This window comes from Lycorma delicatula, chromosome 3, assembly GCF_047948215.1.
Source record: "Lycorma delicatula isolate Av1 chromosome 3, ASM4794821v1, whole genome shotgun sequence".
NCBI lineage: Eukaryota > Metazoa > Arthropoda > Insecta > Hemiptera > Fulgoridae > Lycorma > Lycorma delicatula.
The window spans coordinates 219,238,133-219,257,789 of record NC_134457.1 but is presented as its reverse complement, the minus strand read 5'-3'; the positions used below and the strand labels follow the sequence as shown (position 1 = coordinate 219,257,789).

The 19,657-nt window shown below is 29.2% G+C and overlaps 1 protein-coding gene across 12 annotated transcripts in view; it reads right to left on the bottom strand.

The window, feature by feature from the left end:
- Positions 1-19,657, bottom strand: part of LOC142322429 (glutamate receptor ionotropic, kainate 2-like) — a 722,458-nt gene that overhangs the window by 140,183 nt on the left and 562,618 nt on the right. For 7 of the 12 annotated variants that reach the window (XM_075361507.1, XM_075361506.1, XM_075361508.1 and 4 more), the window contains exon 11: positions 14,253-14,456. The exons of 2 other annotated variants lie outside the window; for them this stretch is intronic. In XM_075361507.1, the coding sequence (XP_075217622.1) occupies positions 14,253-14,456 (204 nt within the window). Of the gene's footprint in view, positions 1-2,414; positions 2,616-14,252; positions 14,457-19,657 lie in introns of all 12 variants that reach the window. 3 more of the 12 variants (XM_075361504.1, XM_075361512.1, XM_075361513.1) reach the window with 1 other exon arrangement.

Below are 19,657 nucleotides of genomic sequence, written 5' to 3'. Positions count from 1 at the left end.
TGAAGACGTAAATGAATTTATTGAAAATCGTTTACAAAATTTTAAAAACCATTATCAGAACATTTTAAATCGGTAATTAACTTAACTGATTTTACTGTTAAATAAAGAAACAGATCTTTCGGTTTTATAAATATAAGAAAGGTTTTATTTTCTCTATCTCAAAAAATGTATTTTCTAAAAGTGTCAACGTACTTTATATTTAGTATCTTGCAACTTATCCTTTCTTTGAATGTAAATGAACGATTAGTGTATTCACTTTTAGGAATTCTTTGACGTTGCAGTTCATAATAGTTAACATTTCTCCTTTTTTTCTTAAATCTCTGCCGATTGGCTCAGAAAAAGCCCGATAATGATAAAAAGGGACGTTGTACATAAGAAGTCGATCTAGGATACTTATAATGATGTTTTATTGCACGGTTTAAATTTAAAATAAAAATTGCTTTTATGCCGAACAGGTATATAAGTAAATAAAAGAACTTAAAGACAAAAGCAAATCAAGCATTTAATTTCTGTTTTACACGTGGAAATATTTTAACTTCAATTTTAAATAGGTTTTCATTTTGATCGACGACTTTCTTGGGCTAAACATATCACCACTTCTAAGCGGAAACAGTTGGATCTCAAGTTTAAACATATGTACTGGCTGGTAGGACATAGATCTCGGCTTTCAGCAGAAAGTAAATTATTTATTTACAAATCCGTTTTGAATCCTGTTTGGACTTACGGGCTTGAATTGTGGGGTACAGCGTGAAACTCCAGTATTGACGTACTCGAACGCTTCCAAAAAAAAAAAAAAACACTGCGGAAAATGTTCAACACTCCCTGGTACATGAGTAATAGCCTTATATATAATGACCTTGTTGCGCACCGTTCGGCAGGAAATCTCTCTGGTCAGCCTACGGTATCAATATCGTTTGGATCGGCACCCGAATTATTTGGCGGTCAATTTGTTAAATAACATGATCAGTGATTTTTTTCAAGATCGCTGAAGAACAATCTTCTTGTTTTGCCTTATCGCTTCAATTAGGTGACTTTGGTCTTTTATTCCATTATTAAGTCACAAGCCGCTGGGCTTGTAGCAACTCAGCATTAATTCAAATACATCCTATTTAATTATTGTTCTATGAACAGATTGTAAAGTCGCTGTGTCGTTATAGTAATAAGAAAAAAATTAAATAGGATACGATAAAAAAATTAAATTAATAAATCCTAAGATAACTGATGCAACCTTTAATATAAATTAAAATTAGTTACTTTTTACTATACAGCTGAAATTCACAATATATAACTCATTTGTAATTTTCTAATTAAATCGTAGAGAATTAGGAGAGTACGCGATTGAAAGTTTTTCTTCACCGATATTAATTTTGTGTAGACTTCCATTTTTTTCCCCTCGCTCTGGACATAAATTTAATTATCAGTTCAAGTTACATTCGTCCAGCTGTAAAAGAAAATAACATAATCGTGTCGATAATTCTCTCTGGAGATTATACTTTCAACCGGACACCACAAGAGAGCTTCATTAGCTTTAGTTATTGAAGCAAACATAAAAAATTATAATGTAAGTTAAAAGAACACAGCATCTTTTGACGTAGAACAAAATTTATTTTTTAAAAAGGAAAAGTACGCAATGGGTTTTCCTAGTAATCTGTCTTTATGACATATGGAGTTACATCAGAACAGAACGAATAAGCAAATACAAAAAAAATCTTTATATTAGATACTTGTTCGTCAGAAAAATGGATAATTCCAAACGAAAATTTAATTTATTAATTATATACTTTATTTCAGGTAGTTTTATTATTTTTTTTCAACTAGAAAGCTGGATTTTACATTTGTGTGCGTAGATACCAGTTTTCCCTTTATTTATTTTCTGTTTTTACAGCGGTTCAGATTAACCCGTACAATTTGTATCATCGGTTATTGGAGCAGAGATAGCTAGACACTAAACCATGTTTTCAAGTATTTACAAGCGATTGTTTAATTAATCTTAAATGGTATTATGCATGCAACATGCCCATTAGCAAAAAAACAAACTTTTTTACAAATAACATTAATTTGCATTTAAATTTTTGATTTTAATTTTTGCATCTTGATTGTGTGTGATATGATAATTTACATTCAATTAATATAATTTTATTACAGATTAACAAGAATATTAACACAGTTAATAGATATTTATTCATAATTAATTTTCTCTATTTTATTTTTACCAGTTTGATTTTTTTTGATGAAAATACTTTAATTATTTTCATCAGGTACTCAAAATTAAATTACCGATGTAATAATTTTTTTTTAAATGTTTTTTCATGCATAAAATATGATAAATAGTTTCTTTCATGCAACATGCTAACAAAAATTAGATATTTTTTAAAGTAACATTAAATTATAATCGTGGGCCTTGATTTTGTTACCTTATCCATCAGTTGACGGACAATTCCATTCCATTCACCGGTATCTGGATCATATACACCGTATTTTCCATCAGGTACAAGTTGTATGCGATATTCAAATCCTACCATATTTGCTATTTCTCTTAGTAAATCAATACAAAATCCTTCATATCGTACACTGCTTGAATTTTCTGATCCTTTTACCATTACATACGGTTGTTCCTGAAAATATTCTTCAAATTTATTTTATTATATTCATTGATAGATTTAGATTAACAATTGAATAATATTTATACAGAAAAAAATAATACAAGCAGTACGATACGTTAAAGTACAAATAATTTATTCGTTAGTTTTCTCAAAGAAGTAAAATTAATTTAGAAAAAAAAATTTAAAACTGTCTTAAAAAGTGAGAAAAAATGCTTCTTCATCTCTTCTTATTATTTTGAAGTTTAGAATTCAGCTCCAAATTAAAAAAAAAAATTATTACTTTATTAACAGTCAATTTGGAGCGAACTAAAGACAGTGGAAATTTTAAATTAATCTATTATTTTTGTAAAATATATTAAAAAAAAATAAATATATTTTACGTATTTTAGTTTAAATCAGTAGAAATCTAAAAATGAAACGCTTTCCGCATCAACAAACATTTGTTTCAAGAATTTCAAAGGAGAATTATTAATGCACTACTAGGTAAAACCTAATAACGAAAACTATATTCCAACCGTCTTCGTCAAAAATATTATTTTTGGTAATATACATCTTCTATTCCAACTATCTGGAAAAACTTACTACTACAAATCGAAAAAATTTCAACAAAATAAAGCAGAATCATCGAATTCAGGTGATTAGAATAAGAGTAATATTAAACATAGTTAAAAAAAATTATGGATTGAATTGACAACCTTTTTTCTTGAAGTTTTTTAAAAAGAAGGAAATATTCTATCTGAGATATGAAAAATTTCATGGCATTTTATAAGAATTGTAATTAATATTAAGTAATTCCTAATTTTCAGATCATTGTATATTAGATGTATAATAAAGATGTTGCTAAATGCCTAAGAGTTTGAGGTTTGATATGTTATTTACTCAAAAAAAAAAAAAAAGACTGAAAAAAAAACGCAAAAGAATGTGATGAAACTTATATAAATAAAGAAACTGTACTTCGAAAACCTGAGATAACAAATTTCTTTGAAAATTAAACAATACAGAAAGAAATGAAGCTGGTTGATAGTCCAATTTCTGCAATTTTATTCACACTCTGTTTAAATAGAACATTTATTTTAAACATTACTAAAATCTTTAGCGATGTGAATAAGAGTAGTAAATTAATAATAGAAAGTTCTTTCTTATGTAGTAATTTGTTCTTTCCTCTTATGTAATTTGTAGTAATTTCCTCTTTGATTTTATAACAACTCTCATGACTGTACTTTTATTATTGGATAAAGCTATTAAATTATATTTCCATAATCAAGATTTATAGTGAATTTATATTTCAATAGAAAATAATAAGTTTATTTGTTGCTCCATTTTATTATTCCCAATAATTTTTACATATCTCACATATGTTAAAACAAAAAATAAATCTTTATTAACCCGAATATAACCAGCATTTTGATGGTTTTTGCACATCGATATGCAGTATTATATTTTGAAGTGAAGATAAACATATCACACTTTTTAATTAAATAAGCCTGGAGTCGGATACTTTTTATTTTTGCGAACGGCTGTACCGTTTTTAGAAGTAATTTCTCTTATATCAGGTCGTCTGTAACTCTACTTGTTTTGTCAGGTTATTACGGTTATATTCATCGAAAAAATTCTGGGTTTGAATCCCGCTAATACTCTAATCCTCCTATTTTTGTATCTTAATCGACATAAAATTTAAACTTAAGAGGTGTGTGAGAAAAGAAATGAGATTGGTAACACTGCGAGCGATCTGGCAACGCTGTGTCTACCGCTCAGTGCTAGACCGGTTTGTTCATCCCTTTCACATGATCAATACGAGTTTCAACTCCGTTCAGCCAACACATTATTTTTGACACCGCCATCAGTGAAGTTGTGTTTTTGTTGTTCGTTACGAAAATGGAGCATCAGAATTTAGAGCATCATTGAGCAATCAAGTTTTGTGTTAAACTTGGGGAATCCGCGATTATGACCTTTGAAAAGTTGAAACAGGCCTACGAGAGAACATTGCTTATCAACAGCACAAGTTTTCCGCTGGCACAAATCACTTTTGGAAGGCCGAAAACACGTTGAAGATCAACCTCGCTGACGGAGAACTTCAACTTCAAAATCTGACGAAAACGTTGAGGGTGTGAGGGTTCTTGTGAGATCTGACCGTCGTTTAACAATAAGGATGACGAGTGAACAGTTAAATTTAAACAATTTCACCGTACATAAAATTTTGACAGACGATTTGGACATGCGAAAGGTTTGTGACAATTTCATGACAATGCCCCGTGTCACACGGCCATTTCCATCACGGAATTTTTTACCTCAAAACGCATTCCTACGGTTACTCTACCCCCCTATCCCCTGATTTGAGTCCTTGTGACTTTCTCCTTTTCCCAAAATTGAAACGTGTCTTAAAAGGACGTCATTTTGGAACTCTAGAGAACATTCAAGACTGTGACCGACCAGTTAAATGCCATATCGGTTGAAACCTTCCAGCGCTGCTACCAGGAGTGGGAACAACTCCGCCGGTGTAATAGTTGCCAAAGGGAACTTCTTTGAAGGGGATAATATTATTGTTTGAAAAAAATAAAAACTTTGGTAAGTAAAAAGTCAGTCTCATTACTTTTCTCACATATTTCGTACCTCATATTTTTCTGTAACATTATAAAAACGGTAAAAAATTGTACATATTCCTAAAATTTTAATGAAATTTTATAAATTCCAGGAAGCGACCAAATTTTTGGTTTTAAAAGTGATTTTAAGTACCGCCAATGCGCGACAATAAACCGCTGGACATTTTATTAAAATAAATTCGACATTTATTAAAATTTTAAAGTTATTTCACTATATTTTTATGATTTTCATCGCGTAATAAAAATTTAATCGAGTTATTCGTGATGTAGAATAATAAAAGAATACTAATAATAAAAAAATACTGATTAAAATATCAAGCTGGAATAATGGGAATAATAGTCGGTGGCAATAAACATGATAATATGATTTTTTAACTATAAAATCTACTATAATAAAATTCAGAAATGCAGTTCTGTCATAAAAAATCCTAGTTTTACGTAATTTTATGTTTTATGCGGGAATTTTATTTGTTTTATTACATAAATAAAAAACGAATAAAAGTAGTCTGTCTGCTTATTTGTTAATGTAAATTATTATCAAACAATATTCCGACAAAATATCAGTTATAAAAACGAAGTTTATTGATGTAAAGAAAATTAAAGTGTATTAATGTGTTCTGTTCTCTTTTGATCCGTGCGCGCGTGTGAGCAAACATTTGCTTAATTTAATTTTTGTTCTGTACTTATAAAGATTTTTTATTATTGTTTTTTCCTCTTTTTAAAACTCTTTATGTTTATTCATCAGCTCTTTCAAGCCTTCGCTTTTGGCTTTTGTCGGTAGATACCGACTTCAACAAAAGCGATTTCGTGCATTTTTAGCGTACGTTACTAAATATATACAAATTTTTTTAAAACAAATGTGTTGGTAGAAAATTATTTTATGTTACATTCGTATTATGTTTATTTCATTAAATTAATTGATAGCTTATCCACTTTTGGGGCGACAAAAAATAAATTATATAAACATTGATAATAAAACGTTCAATAAAAAAAAGGTAAAAGAATCAGAAGTACCGTACAGATCTTATACTTTAATGTATGTAGATCTATGCAGCGATAAAATAAGATTTTTGCCAATATAGCGTAAAATCCCCTAGGTAAATAAGTGTGGGAAGATGCAACAAGTGTTCTCTGCCTCCGAGAAAGCTATTCAGCTGATTTATCTGCCCTATTGTACTCCAGCTTAATTTTGCACCTCTCTAGTGTACTTGCAATAAACTCGACGCTCGGTGAGAAGTTTCCGACTTAATAATGTGTAATCGTGTTTAGTGTAATTCTCCTTAAGTATCTTAAGTTAAATTATATAGTAATTTCAGTTTCAGAAAGAAAATTCTCTTTTTGTATTAGAAAAGTAATTCAAGCGTGATGTAAATTCAAGCAAGAAGATTACCTTTTTTTTTATTCATTACAGAAAGTTATGTAATTTTTATCTTTAATGGCGTAAATGTAAAATAAGTAAAAGTTTTTGTCCACCTTAAACGAGTTTCTTTAAAAAAATTTATGTTAAAACTTGTTCCATAAGTTTTATAAAAAAGAGAAAATGATGAGTTGTAATAAAAAAAAAATCAAGTAAAGCTTAAAATAAAAAAAATACATATATACATTTTTTTACAACTTATTTGTATGATGGGTACTGAAACCGTAGGTTGTAATCGACTTTTAATTAGAACTACTGAAAATGACACTCACTCTTCAAAAAAAGATTTACAAGAACCTCACGTCAGGAATACTAAGGAAAATAAGGAGTGAAGTTGTTTTCAATTATTTTCTTCATCGAGTCAAGTACATTGTTGGAACAAATAGCGAAACGAAAAATATGTCCCTTTCTGCTCTGATAACAAAAAAATTTCCATGATTTCTGACTGCTGATTTAAAAACTATACTAAAAAAAAAAAAAACTATTAAAATCGGTTGCTTAATAAAATAAGATTCTCCATAAAATCCTAAATAATTTTTAAACATTTGAATTTTGAAATTTGATAAATTAAAACATTTGAAATTTGATAAATAAGTAAAAGCGTAAATAAATACGAAACGTGTTAGAAGGATATAATAGAAGCCTCATTTTCTAGCACCATACTGTGACGCCCCTTCTTTCCATAGACAAACAGTAGCAATTGCGACTTCCTAATAAGTGTATGGGCGTACTAACTTTACGTCAAACATAGAGTGTTTATGTCATTTAAAATAAATATTATTCTGATGTTCACTTTCAAAATACAATACTTTTTTGATAAAAAAATTGTAAATATAAATGATTAGTTTATAAAACACCGTAGAATAAAAATGTTTAAAAAAAAATCTTGCGTTAATAGTGAACCAAAATGTTATACTTTCATGAAAAATGTTTTAAGCGGTTCAAAAATATTTCGATATAAAAATTAATACTACAGAAAGCGTGATTGATGAATATACACAAAATAACCATTTTTATTCGTACCCATTTTGTCGGTGGATGTTTAAATTTGCTGCTATTGAAAAAATAACTGCTAAAAACCTTACGGTTTTTCTTTTAATTTATAAAATAATTAAACTGAGAACGATAAAAAGAAGTTATCTAATTCCATTTTATGCAGAAGTAACTGTAGAATCTAACGTCTTTTAAATTCTACTATAAGAATTTTGTTTTTCGAAAGACACATTAGTTTTCACCAAATTTTTTATTCAGTAGAAGAAATGAACGTCAAATATTCTTTTTAAAATTAGTTGGAAGAAATAAGAATTATAATAATATATACATATTGGTCGATTATAAAGGTTTATTTTCCCCTTACTACATTTTTTGTGGAATTAGGTGATGAATTTTAGTAAAATATTTAAAGCTCTTACAGACATCAACCTACTAAAGAAATAGAATTTGGAAATATGTAAAAATATTACTGCCGACCACGATTCGAAACCGGAATTATCCGGATGAGAGATAATAAGATACCTGGTGGACTATATATTTTAAAACTAATTTATAATATATATTTTTAAAATATAATATTATATAGGTCAAACATGCATTTATAGGAAAGAAAATCGTTTCAGGATATCACTGAAGTATATTTTTAAATATACGTCAATGTCGTTGTAGAGATAAGAAAAAAATCATTTAAAATTTTCATGAAAAATAAACTATGAATAAATATAATTCGAATAAATAATACTACATACTTTAATACAGGAAAAATAATCACTATTTTTTATATTCCTGAATTCTATATTAATTTTAAAAAAAAATACTTTATAAATAATAAGATTAAATATTTGGTAACAATCTTACAGAGCTATACCGACATTTGCATACAATTTAAAACAAAACTCTTCTTAAAGTAAAATAGTTGATGATCATTACTATCCTTAGGACTTTATTATTACTTTTGTATTTATTTCTTACCATATACAAAGAGAATAAATAATACGTAAAATATTTATAATTACGGTACACTCCCTTAAGCCATTTATAATAGTAATAAAAAAACCAATTCAAATTATAGTACTTTGCGTTATTTAAACGAAAAACGAGGACTAAGGTTTTACAACAAATTATCATACACCCATGATTTTGGTTAAAACCAATCATATATATTAAAACCAAATAATATGTTAAACAAAATATGTTATAAAAAATTATTTAAAATTAAATATGGAAATTAGTTATTATTTAATAATTAATTTTACTATAAACAGGAAATGCAAACTAGCAAAAGAAGAGTGAATTAAAGAAAAGTGTTCAGAAGCGGAAAGAGATATGAACATTGGTAAAATAGACGGAGCATACAGGAAAGTTTAGGAAAATTTTGTAGTACGTAAATTAAAATCTAATAATGTGCTAAACAAAGAAGGTATACCTACCGATTTATAATACGAAAGGAAAGGTCGATAGGTGGGTGGAATATAATGAAGAGTTATACGGAGGAAATGAGTTATAAAATGGTGTTGTAGAGGAAGAAGAGGAAGTAGAAGAGGATGAAAGGGAAGAAACAATACTGAGATTTGAATTTAAGGGAGCATTAAAAAATTTGAATGGCAGAAAGTCCCATAGAATAGAATGAATACCTGCAGAATTACTGAGCAGTGCATATGAGGAAGCGATAGATAGAATACACTAACTGGTGTGTAATATTTACGAAAAAGGAGAAGTTCGTCAGACTTCAAAAAAAGTGTTATAGTTATGATACCAAAGAAAGCAGGGGCAGATAAATGTGAAGAATACAGAACAATTAGTTTAACTAGTCATGCATCAAAAATCTTAACTAGAATTTTATACAGAAGAATTGAGAGGAGAGTGGAAGAAGTGTTAGGAGAAGACCAATTTGGTTTCAGGAAAAGTATAGGGACAAGGGAAGCAATTTTAGGCCTCAGATTAATAGTAGAAGGAAGATTAAAGAAAAACAAACCAACAAACTTGGCGTTTATAGACCTAGAAAAGGCATTCGATAACATAGACTGGAATAAAACGTTCAGCATTTAAAAAAATTAGGGTCGACTACAGAGATAGAAGAACGATTGCTAACATTTACAGGAACCAAACAGCAACAGTAATAATTGAAGAACATAAGAAAGAAGCCGTAATAAGAAAGGAAGTGCTACAAGGATGTTCACTATCCCCGTTACTTTTTAATCTTTACCTAGAACTAGCAGTTACTGATATTAAAGAACAATTTAGATCCGGAGTAACAGTACAAGGTGAAAAGATACTGATGCTACGACTTGCTGATGATATAGTAATTCTAGCAGAGAGGAAAAAAATTTAGAAGGAACAATCAACGGCATGAATGAAGTCCTACGCGAGAACTCTCGCATGAGGGAGATCAATAAGAACAAAATGAAAGTAATAAAATGTAGTAGAAATAACGAAGATGGACCACTGAATATAAAAACAGGAAGAGAAAAGAATACGAAGGTAGAAGAACTTTTTTTATTTGGGGAATAGAATTACTATAGATGGACGAAGCAGGAGCGATATAAAATGTGGAATAGCACAGGCGAAACGAGCCTTCAGTCAGAAATATAATTTGTTTACATCAAAAATTAATTTAAACGTCAGGAAAACATTTCTAAAAGTATGTGTTTGGAGCGTAGCTTTATATGTAAGTGAAACTTGGACGATCGGAGTACCTGAGAAGAAAAGATTAGAAGCTTTTGAAATGCGGTGCTATAGGAGAATGTTAAAAATCAGATGGGTGGTTAAAGTGACAAATGAAGTGGTGTTGCGGCAAATTGATGAAGAAAGAAGCATTTGAAAAAATATAGTTAAAAGAAAAGACAGACTTATAAGCCACATATTAAGGCATCCTCGCCTTAATTATAATAGTCGCTTTAATTTTGGAGGGAAGGGTAGACGGGAAAAATTGTGTAGGCAGGCAACGTTTGGAATATATTAAACAAATTGTTAGGGATGTAGGATGGTATGGGCTATACCGAAATGAAACGACTAGTGGTAGATCTTGGAGAGCTGCATCAAACCAGTTAAATGACTGAAGCCAAAAAAAAAAAAAATAATAATTATTATTAATTATTTAAATTAAATATTTATTAATAATAAAAAAATTAAGCATGTTAAATAAAAATAATAACCAAATATATAAAAATAAATAACCAAATAAATAAAAACCAAATTTTTTGATAAATAACCAAATATGTATTATATATATATATATGTAAAATCTTAAAAAATATTAAGAAAATTTGTTTTTCAATTAAAACAAAAATAAATCTTATTATAGTGAATATCCAATATTATTTTCATATAATATTCCAACTTCGATAAAAAAATTAAAAATAGAGAACGATCTTTTAAGATGTAATGTAACCCATGAGTTCATGTGTATTTCAAAACTAATTAAAAGTAACAATATTTAGTATTGTAAAACTAATAAAAAATACAATAATAAAATCAGCAAAAGAATCGAGAAATTCAATGAAAAAATAATAGTAGATATTAGAAAATATTAAAATAGTAGATATTAAAAAATATTTATAATATAGCATTCAAAATAAATAATGTGAAAAAGTATTAGAATGCATAATTAGAACAAAAAAATTATAAATAAAAATAAAAATTAGAAAACAAAACTAGAAAATTGTGAATTAACCTTATGTTTAATTAACAATAAGATAACAAAACACCACGCTTTTTTATTGGAAAGAAATTAAAAAAAATCCTGACTGGATAACATCTCATTTGAAGAAAAAATTTCTATTTGATAAAAACATTAAAATTATAAAATTTAATGGAAATGAAATAATTATTGGTGGGGATGGTTTTCATGAAATTTTTTGATTTTGTTGAAAAAATTTAACGTTATTATTCTGAATGATATTTTTCGATAATCTAAAAAACAAGTATGATCTAACAGCTTAGAAAACGATGAGAGAGATAAATCTAACTCTTCAATTATGTTTTTTGAACCCACTCATCAGATTTAAAAAAAAAGTTATTTGTACACCATTATTTTATCAGTTTCATTGTTTGTTATTAGTACACAATTAAGTAATAAAAATTAAAAAAAAAAAAATTACATTATTATTGAGGTATAAACCCAAATACATACCGATCCACTTAGTACATATTTTGTATTATTAGAGGTCCCGGGTTCGAATCCCGGTAAGGTATAGCATTTTCACACATGCTACAGATCATTCATCTCATCCTCTGAAGCAATACCAAGCGGTAGTCCCGGAGGTTAAAAAAATAAAAATACATACTTTGTAACAAAACTAACAGTCAGACCGGCTGTTTTGTTAACTTAAATTTTATATTAATCTCATTTCCATAAGTGTAATTTCTCGTGATAAATAGTCGTGATAAATATAGAATGTTTTTTATTTATGATGTTTTTCTAAACTACGTATTTCTAATTTATTTATAATGCGATATCTATTATTATTTAAAAAAAAAGAATTACCAATTAATTATATTAATTAATAAACCCTGTATTAATTAGATTAAATAAAATCTAGTTAACAGTATTTTTGAAAATAAAAATATTTGTATTTGTTTATTATAAATATCGTGTATTATATATTATAATTTTTATCATATATAAAACGTATATTGTTATTGTTACAAAAATTAAAATTTTACTTAAGTTAAACTATTTCACACAAATTCAATTTATTAATCATCGATTCTACTTAATAAAAAATTAATAAATAACTTATTATGTTATAAAGAAATGTATTTTATACGAAAAATGAACATTTGTTTATTGTAAAATTTTGATAGTACGTGATTTATAATTCTGATTAACACAATCTAATGTTATATGCGCGGTAAAGGGACTGTGTCACACTTAATAAGATAATTTTATTATAATGTTTCATTGTTTAATTAAGTAGTTATAACTTTCTAATAATTGATATGTAATTTTTTAACCGAGATTTTAATACTTTTGACTCGGGAGACTTCGAAACATAAAGCAGTACAAAAATTTCGGAAGGGGGTAATAGATAAAAGTACTTTCATTCTATAATATCCAAAAAAGTAAATTTTCGATACAATTTTTACTTGAATAATTGCTACTTGGAAAACCTAATCGTTTTTCTTAATGAATTAAATTTCGTAAAATTAAAGAAAAAATGTAATATAATAATTTACTAATGTTATTCGTAAGGAACAACAGTCTACAATGTGAAAAACAACATTTAAAAAATTAGGACGCTTAAAAAAAAAGATATCTTACAAGCAAACTAGAACTAAATCTAAGATATACAAAAAACAGAATTTTTATAGCTTAAAATGGTTCTACAGTCTACAAAAATATATTACAGAATAAATTTTTCAATTCAAATCTTTAATTTAACGTTTCTTGATTTAGTTATTCCAGTCGATGCAATTTCGTTTAAATTATGTTCTAAAACTTTTCTGAGAGTTAATTAAAACGATAAGCCGTTCAGTTGATGTATTGGCTGACTTAATTCCCGAAAAGTTTGGGATTTTTTTAACCGTAATTCTACTTAAATTTTCTTGGTAAAATCCATGTAAAGAATGTTTGCTAGTAATAACAAAATAAAATAAGTTTTAGAAAACTTTTTATTTATTTTTTTACGGTTCCTATTAACAACGTTAAAATATCAATTTGACGAAATTGCAAAAAACGGAGATGAGTAAAAATATTTTTAACATATTTAATATAATAATAAGAAAGCAAACCGAAACGCAAAAGTAGCCTAGGAAACGTTTAAGAACCGTTTATAAAAATCGTAAACGAAACTTTATACGGACTGATTTTTAAATAACCACCAGGAAAGATATTAAAAGCTGAATTACTAACAGAGTATTATTAAAAATAATTATTAATACAGAAATAAAAAATAATTAATTATATTTTACCTCACCGGCCGGTCTAATGGTTAAATTGTCGTCGCAGATCAGTTGTTAAATAGCTGATTTTCAAAGTCGAAGGTTTTTAGGTTCGAAAAAGCTAGTCGTTTTAATACGGATTTGAATACTAGATAATGGATACCGGTGTATCTTCATGGTTGGAATTCAATTAACCAAACGTCTCAGAAACGGTCGATCTGCGTCTGTGTAAGACTATAGGTCTCGTTTACATTTCATACATATCATTCTCATCTCATTGGGCCTTGGACTCAATGTAACGGGATGAGGTATTAATTTGTTTGAGGTACCACCTAATGATGATGATAAAAAAATCGAAATAACTTTTTTTTCATAAACTGTTCGGCAGCGTTCCCTGAGCTAAATTATGTAAATGTAGTTTTCGTCTACCGGAATATCTATAAAACAAACTACTGCAATGACTACAAGATTAAGTAAATACTACTTTAAAGATATTTTTTTTAAAGACTACATTTTATAAAAAGTTCATAAAATTAAATATTCATTACTACAAGAATATATTAAGAATACATTATTTAAATAAATGAAGAATTAATATAATCGGTTTCATAAAGGTAATTCTTCATACTTTAACAATTACTGCATTAATGAAAAACCTACAGCACTCATGAAAACTTTACGTGACGAACTTAAACTACGAAATCATTACAATTTTTATTATTAATAATTTTTGTAAATGAAGATATTTAAACATACGTGCTTCATTAATTGAAAAACCATTCCGTTCCATTCTCCAGTTCCTGGATCTTGTGCTCCATATTTACGATCCGGTACTAAATCCAAAATGTAATCGAAACCGACTTCTTTTGATACTCTTTCCAGTAGGTCGACGCAGAAGCCGTAAAATCTTGAGTTTCCGGTGTAGTTTTTTCCGTAATGCATCATTACGTACGGTATCTCCTACCCACACACTTCTTTCATTGTTAATTCAAGAAAAATAAATAAAAAACAAAATAATTTATTTTATATTTACTCTAATTACAATAATTTTACACTCCAACATTACATATTTTTTTATTGATCTTTTTCTTCAAAGATTTAAAAAAGTTTCGATAATCGTAAGCCTGAAGGTTATTAACCTTAGTCTTTTTCGAATTGAAGTATGTTGAAAAATATGTTATTATATAATTAATAAAAATCAAAAGTCGGAAGAGTGAAATTACCTCATTATTCTATCTCGGAATGTGTAATGGCAGTAGCGTTGTTGGGCAACTCCATCATATAGTCAGGATACAGTGAAGCAAGACTGGACCATAAATAATGTACTCGGGTCTTGTAGTTGCTGTATTTTCTTTTGAAAAAGAACTCTGCGAGATACCCGTGCAAGTGGTGCTTAGAATTTCCTACCGAGGAACGTTTGAACGCACTTCTCGCCACGCACGTTCAATTGTCTGTGTATGAACTCCCGTGTCCGAATACATGAAATTATACTTGTGGTTCATCACTAAACGTTGTTAGCCCTCCTGTTGCAAACAATTATATATCTTCCAGCAATCGCTAACAATTATTGTACCGGGAAAATATACTTTTGTATGATAGGTAATAAGGTGGCGTGTGTGTTAGCTGGTGTAGCTAACTCTACAAGGTAATATATTGTTAAAAGTAAAAGATCTGAAACTATCATTTAAATTTACAGGGTATACAAAAAAATAATATCTGTACTTATCGGTTATACGGGACCCCTACTGAAATCCAATTGTTTGTGCATATAAAAATAAAATCACCTAAACGTATAACTTATTGTATATAATTTTTATATTTAACTTTAATCAGACGAGGTTAGCGAGCGTAGGCTATGTTTGATTAGATTATGTTGATTCCGTGTAATGACATATCGCGCACTATATCTTCTTTCTTTTTCCTGTTTAGTTTCTGGGAATTACCGTTCAGATATTACTTCAGAGGATGATACGTATGAGTGTAAATGAAGTGTAGTCTTGTACAGTTTCAGTTCGACTATTACTGAGATGTGTGGTTAACTGAAATCCAACCACCAAAGAACACCGGTATCCACGATCTAATATTCAAATCCGTATAAAAATAACTGACTTTACTAGGATTTGAACGCTGGAACTGTCGACTTCCAAATCAGCTGATTTGGGAAGACGCAATCACCACTAGACCAACCCGGTGGGTATCGCGCACTATATCAATATAACCTAACCAAACATAACCTACGCTCGCTTCGCTACTAACTTCGTCTAATTAACGTTAAATATACAAATTATATATATATATGTTACCTATTTAGGTGGCCAGTAGACAGCTTCATTGTATCCTGACTATATGATGGACTTGATAACATCGCTACTGCCAATACAGATTCTGAGGTAGAATAACGAGGTAATTTCACTCTTCCGACTTTTGATTTTTATTAATTATATAACATATTTTTCAACATAGGTCAATTTGAAAAATATTAAGGTTGAGGACGTTCAGGCTCACAATCGCCGAAGTTTCTTTTATGAAAAACATACAAAATGTCTTAATATAAACATGCTAATTTTTCCGGAATCTTCATAGAGCTAAAAATTTAACCGTTTCCTCATCGATAGTTACGAAAATTATTTTTATCCTTTCAACATTACTAATAAAATTTCACAAAAATTTAACGTGGAAATCAAATTATATTATTTTTCGATTAAATTATTAACCAAATTGCAATATTTTATAGTATTCGAATTAAAAATTAATTTTTACCTAATTTTGTAAGTTCCTCATACTACTACGATAAATATACAGAAACTATTATCACTAGTTCAGAAAAATATTGTTTAATAAAAAGAAGTTTAAAATTGTAAAAGTTAAAAAAAATTGTAAATTTAATATTTCTAGCGGTGGAAAATTTTTAGAATTAAAAAACTAATACGAGTATTATTAGCCATTTATTACCAATAATTAAGCCTCTTTGACATCACCATCTCCCCAAACATCTTTTTCTTCTGATTAATTAAATCTACTCTTTAAAATTGTTACATCATATTTGTAAGTTAGACTATTTTTTCAGCGTAAGACCAAGTACACTCAAACACATGTACGGGATTCACATTCACACATATAAATCCTTAGTAGTACAAGAATTTTATATTTCATTCAAAATTGTAATTATTTTACAACATAAAAGGGGAGGTAATTTTTCACCCTTGTTTAATAATATAACTCCTGGGAAAGTAAATATGTGATGTATTTTTCAAAATTTGTAACCGATACAAAAACATCTAAACGAATTTAAAATTATTTAAAATAAAAAACTGCTCATAGTAAAGTAGTAAAAATTGATCTTTTAAAGGGTGATTTAGAGATAAATAGCACTTAATTACCTGTAGCACTATTTTTAATCACACGTATCTTAAAAAAGGGTTTATTCTGTTTAATATATACATGAATAATAATATTTATTCTATATTACGTCTGTTCTTTTGTTATGTTTCTTTACTCGCCAGTTTTGTGTATTTTAAAATGTTACATTCAATTGTTTTAAGATCTTCATTTTATGTTCTACGTGCAAAATTTGCTTATTGAGGTTTTTTAAATATATTCGTCACTATGAGTCGTATACGCATGTGTTTCTTAATCTGTTCATCTTGCCAGTCCGATATACTATTTAATGTGTTGCAGTTTAATTTTTATACTATTATGTTGCTACTTTTTTCAGCGAACGTAATATTTAAAATTTTAAACCTATGAAATATAGTTCTGTAGACATTACAACTCGACAACCTTTAGTTATTTCAGAGTACAATACTTTAGGTAGAATAAAAACTTGAAATAAACTGCGTATCCCGCCTTAAAAAATGTACATGATACATATGATCAGTGGCGGCTTGCGTATAAGCAATTTGGAACTGGAGCACTGCTATTTCCACTTGATATTATCGATAACTTTTAATATAACGAGTCCTTTTTTCTTTAATTCTTTCTTTATACTAAATCCTTAAGCTTAATGTCAATAGCCATCCCCCAGTTTATAGAAAAATATACAAAGATCTTTATATGGAATTGTGCGTTTCACAATTCCAGCGGGGTGGTGTATATTGGTATTGTGCGCATGCGCACTTAGGAAGCTGCACGCGAGGCTGCGAGGGAGAGCACTGTCGCTTCCGCAGTGCCGACCCTGGCCTGCTGGTGGGAGGTAGTTTTGTTTTTACTCTGCGTGTGATGGAACGTTCCCTTGTTTGTTCTCTTTTCTAGTTTAGTCCGTGGAAGGAATATGAAAGCGGTTTAATTGTTTTTTCAGTAGTGATCAGAAGATGGAGGAGAGCAAGGGCTTTTTGATTGCCAAATCTGTCCAAAAACACGCTGGAAGGGCGAAAGTAAAGGTAATTGGTAAAAACTAATGAATTTTTTCTGTATAGATAGACATTTAAATTAAGCAGTTTTGGACTGAAGTGTTCTTAAGCGGACATTTTATTAAGTTATTATATAATAATACTAAAAAATATTATCTGTATTGATATTTTATTATTTATTCGGTTAAACCGAATAAAGTTTTTAAGCACAATGTGCTTAAAAACCGTGCACCATATTCTTGAATGTGATAAAGTGTAGAATTAGTTTATTATCCTGCTTCCAGCTATCCTATTTGATTCGTTTTTTCGGTTCTTTTATTTTACAGAAAACTTTAACCGTGGCTTTGAAAAGACCCAGAAAATATTTTCTGGAGCAGCACCTCCACTAATTTTAACTACGAGCTGCCACTGCATATGATATATATGTACATGAGTACATACGTATGTACTCGTACGTATGAGTACATACGTACGTTCATGTTACGTATGATACTGCAAAAGTCATATATTTTCCTAATACGTCAAAAAACACAATAGTTTTTGATACGAATTGGACTTAACCAAGGTTAAATATATTACGTTAAGATTTTTTTAAAAAGTGTCATAATTTTTTCAGCTACTTACGGTCACATAAGTATATGGTAATTTCGACGGTAGAAATGTTAGTTACGGCTGTAAGGTCCGTATGTTACAAAACGTTTCTCTATCGCTCGAGGAATCTAGCTGTGAGAAACTTAATATATCCTCAGAGTAGTTTGTCTTCAGCTTCAGTTGTTTCTCATCATCCCTTATCGTCTTCCTTGATCTTGATCCCTTCTTCCTATCGCCTTAGAGTTCTGCAGTACTCTGTTAGATCCACACTAAAAATATATCTTTGTGAGATCTGGAGAGATATTGCTTGTAAATTTCCCTAAGGACTCTGTTTACTTCCTGGTGGCTCCAAAATAAAAGCCATCATCAGGCTTTTGAAGTACAGCTGCACGTATTATATTATACACAGAAAGCTATAACATTATATAGCTGAAGCGCCTCTGTTAAAGTTGGGCCTATTTTAAGTACAAATACAAGCTTGCTGTGAGCCAGTATTTTTGATAACCAACTAATCCGATCACACGGATTCGGATAGTGGAGTGCCTGGGTGATCATGCAGGGGCTGTACATACCATATGGCTTAGATCCGGCCCCTGCATGGTAGAAGGGGAGGTTTTTTAGCGGGTGAGAGCCCCGCACTACCGTCAGTATGACGGCGGCTGGCAGAGCTTTTTCCTCCGCTACGGAAGGAAGAAAAAAAAAACAAAAAACTACTAATTAGTAATTTCTTTTGGAAGTTAAGGACGAGAGGATAATTTTAGAAACACCCAGAAGTGGACAATAATTGGTAAATATTTTCTGATCTAATTAGTAAATATGAAAAAAAAATTAAAACTACAACAATTCATTCAAGTAATTACTAACTTTTTTCTTGTTTGAAAGTTTAATTTTATCTTGTCATACAGTAAGGAAAATAGGAAAACTGTGCTACACTGTAGATGTTTGACGTTGCAAGAATAAACAAATGATCTTTTCCAAAGGAAATAAATCGTAACTCGGGTAAGGAGTTTGGTATACGATGAGTGGTTCAGCTGATAACACAAAAAAAAATGTTTTTGCTATCCGTGTAAGTAAATGCAACAGCGGACTGACATCGACAAGTGAAAGTAAAAATATAACGTACGAAATTACTTGAACTGGAATTCTATGTGGGCGTAGACAACAATGTATTTCAAAGTAGGAGTTCTGAACGGAGGATTTCTTAGGTGCATTCAACGAAAA